At 47.2% G+C, this 6,893-nt stretch overlaps 1 protein-coding gene across 2 annotated transcripts in view; it reads right to left on the bottom strand.

Annotated features, from left to right (window-relative positions):
* Window positions 1-6,368, bottom strand: part of RPL3 (ribosomal protein L3) — a 13,969-nt gene extending 7,601 nt beyond the window's left edge. The window contains exons 1-7 of one of the 2 annotated variants that reach the window (XM_019515170.1): window positions 6,350-6,368; window positions 4,268-4,460; window positions 3,504-3,672; window positions 2,399-2,534; window positions 1,299-1,485; window positions 670-830; window positions 166-267 (exon numbers count right to left, since the gene is read on the bottom strand). In XM_019515170.1, the coding sequence (XP_019370715.1) occupies window positions 166-267; window positions 670-830; window positions 1,299-1,485; window positions 2,399-2,534; window positions 3,504-3,672; window positions 4,268-4,460; window positions 6,350-6,352 (951 nt within the window). In that variant the 5' untranslated portion in view covers window positions 6,353-6,368. Of the gene's footprint in view, window positions 1-165; window positions 268-669; window positions 831-1,298; window positions 1,486-2,398; window positions 2,535-3,503; window positions 3,673-4,267; window positions 4,461-6,189; window positions 6,302-6,349 lie in introns of those variants that run through there. The other variant, XM_019515171.1, reaches the window with a different exon arrangement.
* Between the last annotated feature and the right edge of the window lie 525 nt (window positions 6,369-6,893).

Here is a 6,893-nt window from a genome sequence, read left to right as displayed (position 1 = left end):
AGCTGAATATAAGCCAACAATGTGCCCTTGTTGTCAGGAAGGTTAATGGCATACTGGGCTGCATTAGTAGGAGTATTATGAACAAATTGAGGTAAGTAATTCTTCCCATCTATTTAGCACTGATGAGGCCACATCCCAATCTTCCAACAGCTGGAAAAAACTCACCAGAGGGTTAATGCTCTTGTCAGACAAATCATAATCAGTTGATGCATTGTTTTTGATCAGCTTGCCATCCTTGATCTGGTAACCCTGGCCAATCTTGTAGATCTAAAATGAAAGAAAGGAGAATTCTACTTGAAGGGGGCTAAGAGATAATGCTGGTGCTTCTCACAGATAGCCATAGTTTTAGGGTCTCATAAAGCCACTGTAGGTTGAACTACGATAGGACACGCTATTGACCCAGAAGAAATCCCAAATATTTATTTCCCAAGCAACATTAAAATTTTCTCCACTGCTTTACAGCATGCTGCACAAAACTATCAGTCTGGTCCCTTCTAGCACTGTGTCCCCAGCAGCACAGGACCATCTAGCACTTGCAAATACAAGCTGCTGGCCCAGGAATGCACCCATGCTAAAGAGCCAGAGCAACATCCTGTGCAGTAAGCCCAACCAGCCACTGCAGCAACAGGGCTATTCTCCAAGGCACCTCAAATGCTCAGAGAGTCTTACCTTCTTATTGATTTCGGTACGGTGGTGGTATCCCTTCTGGCCAGCTCTGGCCACGGAGAAAGCTACACGAGCGGGATGCCAAGCGCCAATACAGGCTACCTTGCGCAGACCCCTGTGAGTCTTGCGGGGCAGCTTTTTGGTGTGCCAACGGCTAGTGACACCTGGAAAAAGTCAACAGAATGTCAGGGCCCTCTTGACTAATGATACAGCTCTGCATTGTACTCTGCCCATTATAGGGTGTTTGTAATTAGCCTGGATACTAGACCATCCACATCCTTTAGGGCAGCTGTTCAAGAACTGTATGTTCAAAGAACCCCAAGCCAAGATTTCAGGGGTTAGACACATATGCTGAAGACCCACAAAGAGTTAACCAACTTCCCCAACCATCCACTCAGGCACTGTTCTCAGAAGGAAGGCAGCATGGAATGAATCCTCATAGGTATCAGACGCTGTGGCCAGCGTGTATTCCATGACCTCATCACAGAACAAGTGACAGCAACGCTGACAATGGGATGCCTTGCTGGCCCCTGTGCATACAAGGGGAGACCAAGAGGCCACACTGAACTACAATCTTCTCTTCACTACAATCCAGATTCTGGTAACATCCAAGAGACAGCTATTCAGTTTACCTTTGTACCCTTTTCCCTTGGTGACACCAATGACATCTATCATCTCATCTTGGCCAAAAACAGTTGACACTGGCACCTGCTGTTCTAGCTTCTCTCGAGCCCAGTCCACTTTCTCAGCAACACTGCCACCATTCACTTGGATCTCCATGAGGTGAGACTTCTTCTGTCGCAGGGGAAGCAAGCGCATCTGGAAGACAGATCGGGAGGGAATTTGAATCTCAACACCTCTTCCCAAAGACAATACTAGATTTTCTGTAACCAAAGACAAAAGCACTGCATCATCTGTTTGCCTTAGAGGACTGTTTCCCAAGTCTGACCATCTGGCATAAAAACAAATGAAAAGGAATGCAACAATATCAGGTGCTTCCCACTGTCCTCAGACTGTAGTCAAACAAGAGTACCTGCTGTTCCAATCAGTTACAATCCTCACGCTTTCTTCTATCTGGTATAAAGGGTATGAAACATGCAAACAGGAGCTACATCTCCATCTTTGCTGTCCACAAAACACCAACTCTGAAGTGTTTAGTTTCACCGCAACAAGACGTGTTCCATTTGCTGCCATCCAGGGAATCCAGTTACAGTTCCCAGGCATGTAGGGGTCCGGTTAAGTGCTCCAATAGAGCGCTTCACAATCCTCATCAGTGACCCTGCTCTGGATGATTAACCGCAGCATTTAATGGGCTCTGAAGGGAAACATTATGTTTGCATAGTTGGCTGTAGTGGCCATTCAGTTTGATAGATTTCCCAGAAGGACTAGAGAATTTCACGGCCAGAATACAAAGAAATCCAAAACTATTTATACATTTTCAAATGTGATTAAAAGAACCCAGAAGTGGTAACCAAAACAGGTTAAAGCCCTAGACTTTCCAATCCCAACTCTCATATACAAACCCTCAAACAGTCCAAATTCAGTTCCCATACCTGTGTAAGCAGTGAATTTGTGCGTCTGTACAGGTGTGGAGGGCCAAATATAATAGTGAGCAGCAGACTAGGAAGGAGAAATCCAAGGAAAACTGAGCACAGTGTGATCACAGTGCCCGTAAGTCCCCTCCATATCTCTGTGCCTGCACATGCTCTAGGGAGTAGACATGTCCACTCACCTGTGTGTGAGCTATGACCCGGATAACCTGGCAGTATTTCTTCATGCTACTGAAATCTTTCTCCAGCTGCTTTTTGCCCTCCTCATCCTGCCACTTCTTACAATACTTGGTGAAGGCCTTCTTCTTGGACTTGTGCCTTCAGGAGCAGAGCAGAAAGAGGGTTTGGTCCAGCCCTTCATCAATCCCCCCATGGAAGAGGGGTGAGCGGAAGGAGCTGCCACCCAAGTTGGTTTCGGCTCATTGCCAGCTTCTAAGGAATCTTTTCCACTGGCAAGCGGAGCCTGGAGCTCGTCAGACAGAGGCAGGGTTGCCAAAACTGAGTGGAGCTGCCATGAATTAATCCAAAGCATGTTAATATGGACAAAACATAACTTTACAGTATTTTGTAAATATTTTACTGGTCACTTTTCAGCTGATAAAAACAATCCTCCCCCAACCCTTTTAACTGCTCTAGCCCGGCTTCATTCTTGGCAATCCGTCACCTCCAACCCTAAACTGTCTCATCATAAGACGACACCACTGTAATTCTCAAGAGATCATTAATGCATTCACCTGGATGCCTTGTCTCAGCACACAAATCCAGTAATGTGATCCAGGAAAAAAAAATCCTCCTTAAAACTCACAGTTAAAGAACCTGGAAGACTTGCTGGAACCTTAGTCACAGCATGCAAGCTTACTTAAAACACATGCCTGCAGCTCTTGCTAGAGCAATCAAAAAAAAAAATCAGCCCCTTTTCCAAAAAGCCAGGACTATGCTCAGGACTCGGCAACAAGTATGTATCAGAGGCAATTTCCTTATGCCAGACAGTTGAGAAGAGATTACCACAGGTAGTCCATTCACACCTGCCCCCTATCAGGGCATTTCCCTCTCCAAACCTTACTATGAACAGTGTGGCACACATTAACCTACAACTATACCAGAGCAGTCAGCATTTTACTACAGAAGAAACTAAACCTTCAGCTCAGAATCGGATGTGGAAGCCATAAAGTGAACAATTCACACGAATGAAGCTACAGTGCCCTAACACTCCTCCTACAAGTTCAGAAATGAAAGTGAGTGGGGGCTCCACAGGTCTGATGAAGAGTACACCTCCTCAATTCTTACCAGTTCCTGTAGAAGCGACGCTTGCACTCATCACTGATATGCTCAGCAAAGATGGTCTTGAAGGTACGGAGGCCACGAGGAGTCTCCACATAGCCCACAATGCCCACAATTACCATGGGAGGAGTCTCTACTACAGTGACTGCTTCTACCACTTCCTTCTTGTTCACCTCTGTGGAAGACAGATGCAGCATCAGTTAGCACCCAAAATGGATAAAAGCCTCTCCAAAAGGGAAGGGCACTTGCTTAACTCCTGTACAAATGTCAGAGGTATAACCTGTGCACAGATGCTCCACTGAAACCCAGAGCTGACCTAATGACTGGGTGTGAAAGACAAGCTAAATGAACCGTGCCATAACCAATAACAGAACTACATTCAGGACTCGACAATCAGCAAAAAAAAATCACCAGAAGCAATTTTTTTTTTATGTCCGCCCGTCGAGAAGAGATCATCATATGCAGCCTGTTATGGCACAGTCCATCAATAGCAGACTCCTCTTAAAGTCACTGCACATTCCAGGGTCAGCAGTTACCAAAGAACAGGGAATTTTCACCAGCTGGGCACCTGCCAGCGAGATCTGGCTTTTGTAGCTAGCCACAAAAGAGCCAATGAGTCCATGCTAAGGACAGCAAGGGACTACAAGTCAGGCTGGGACTTATCCCCCAAAACACCTGAGGAACCAAATTTCAATCCACCACTTCAGTAGAGAATGGAAACCTGTAAAACAGCTTATGTTAGGTATTTCTTAGGCCAGAGAAATACATACTGGATCCAGGCCTGTCAACTTCCCGGACAATGTGGGTCATGCCAGCCTTGTAGCCAAGAAATGCAGTGAGGTGGACAGGTTTGGTGGGGTCATCCTTGGGAAAGCTCTTCACTTTGCCCCGATGTCTACGACTGCGCTTGCGTGGCAGGAAGCCCAGAGATCCATGTCTGGGAGCTGAGAACTTGCGATGGGACTAGGGAATGAAAAGGAGACATTTATCATACCCATTTTCCTTGACTGTCTAATATGGGCCTAACTGCATGTCATGCAATCTCTCTTGCTGCCTTTTAGGCAGCTACTGCACTAATACCAAGGGTGCTCCTTTCACAAAGTTCCTTTCCTTAACAGATGATCAGGACTCATAGTAGAGATGATATATTTTATTAGACAAACAAGATTCTTGCAGCAAAAAAAAAAAAAACACCAAACCACAAAAAAAAAAAAAACACCCCTTTAATTGCAAGCTTTTTGGCCAAAAAAAAAAAAACTAAAAAAATTTTTTTTTGAAAAAAAAAAATTTTGAAAGAAAAAAAAAAAAAACACCCCTTTAATTGCAAGCTTTTTGGCCAAAAAAAAAAAAACTAAAAAAATTTTTTTTTGAAAAAAAAAAATTTTGAAAGAAAAAAAAAAAAAACCCCAAACCAAAAAAAAAAAAAAAACACACACTTTAATTGCAAGCTTTTGGGCACAAAAAAAAAAAAAGCTTAAAGAATTTTTTTTTGCAAAAAAATCTTGTTCGTCTAATAAAATATGGTATCGCTACTACAAGTCCCGATTGCCTTTTCCTCTAGACCAATACAGCTATAACTTGGATACCTTTCCTTAACAGCAACTGTAGAGATCTGAAGCATATCCCTGGTGCAACCTTCCCTTGTGGATATATAGACAAACAGACCTCTTGTAATGATTCCCACTGATCAATATAGTTCACTGAAAAAAAGCAGCATTAAGTAGCTACATCTAATTTCATCTCAAAATGCTTTGAGGCAAAATGGGACTGATTTGCCAAAAGGCTTTTCCCCTTGCCTGGCAGCTTAGTGCATGCACCCCAACAGCCAGGAGTCAAGCTGGGTTACAGAGAATTACAGCTATCAAAACCCCACCCAGGCTGGTATTCACACAGCACAATAAGCAGCTCTAACTGCTTTAAGGGAGGTACATGATGACCTATTACAAACTTTGCTAGTCCATTGCTGTCTACTTAACATAACTGAAGTTCCACAACCTTGCTGAGTCATCTCATCCCCTTAAATTTGAAAGGCTTGTGGGTTAAGCATCTTGGGGCCACAAATGATGCACATCACATTAGACCTGCAACTGTTTATAGGGTTCAAACTTCCTGCTTTTAAAGGCTGAGGCACCCCTTTTTAGGGCTCAAAAGAAACGTTCTGCAGGGTCACACCCTGCTTACATCCATGAGACCCCCAACTCTGCAACCTGGGCATCTGAAGCACTGTCACAGGCGTAACAACCATGATCCTTACAACCGCACGCAGTTCAGCCACTCTCCCACTTTGCACAGAGGGAAAAAGACTGCAACATTCAGCTTGGCAGAGAACAAAAAGGCCCTAAAAAAAAATTCAGCAGCTGCAGCCTAGTTACAGCAAGGCAGGTTAAGGTTAGATATTAGGAAATCCTAATAACTAATATCCTAATATTTAAGTTCTTAGATACCAAGAAGCCCGTGGACTTGACTTGGGCAGTGGCAGGGATCAGCTCCGCCGCGCTCTGCGCAGGGAAACGCAGTAGCAAGTTAGGCCGCACCAGGCCCCACTGCCTCGCGCAGCCACCCCCAGCCCACATAACCCCCGCGTCGCCTCCCCCAGAGCCCCCGGCACGGCGAGGGGTGGAAACAGGGCAGCGGGGATGCGGATGGCGGCGATGCCCGAGCGATGGCAAAACGCGGCCCTCCTCATGCCCACCATCTTGTCTCGGAGCCTCACCCCGGCCCCGCTCCCCCAAATAGCCCCCACGTCGCCTCCCCCAGGGCCCCCCGCACGGCGAGGGCGGTGGCAGGGCGGCGGGGATGCGGATGGCGGTAATACCCGAGCGATGGGAAAACCCGGCCCTACTCATACCCACCATCCTGCCTAGGAGCCGACTTACAAGGGCCGATGTAGGCCGCGCATGCGCTCTTTATAGGTGACCCGCCCCCTCTGAGTCACGTCAGCGCGCGATCCTCCTGTGCGCATGCGCGCGAGCTCGGGCTTTCCCTCAAAGCTTCGCGAGAGTAGAAAGGCAGTGTGTGAGTGCTATGAGTCGTGGGTAGGGTTAAACTTTCTGAGAAGGCGAAGCAGGTCGAGCGATGGGCGTTCCCCAGGGGAAGAGGCGTCCTTCTTGTTCCATCCGGCCCGCGAGTCTTTGTGACGTCGCTGGTTGCTGGGCTGGCCACCCGCGTACCACTCTGCTCAGGGGCGCCGGGGTTCCGGTACCGGAAAAGGACACGGTGGGGATGCATTTCTCTCCCAACCCGGCACCTCCGGCTCGTGCTGGCAATGGCAAAGCGCGTCCCGCTCCATCGCGGGCTGGAACAAGGAGGGGAGGCCTGTGGCCCCCCTCCCCGCCCTGGGCTGGGGCTACCATGGCCGCCACTCTGGGCAGCGTCTCCCAGCCAGCTTGGCCACGC

This window comes from Gavialis gangeticus, unplaced genomic scaffold, assembly GCF_001723915.1.
Source record: "Gavialis gangeticus isolate Ggan-Ray unplaced genomic scaffold, GavGan_comp1, whole genome shotgun sequence".
NCBI lineage: Eukaryota > Metazoa > Chordata > Crocodylia > Gavialidae > Gavialis > Gavialis gangeticus.
Note: the sequence above shows the minus strand (reverse complement) of the source record. Positions and strands in the feature narration are given on the sequence as shown.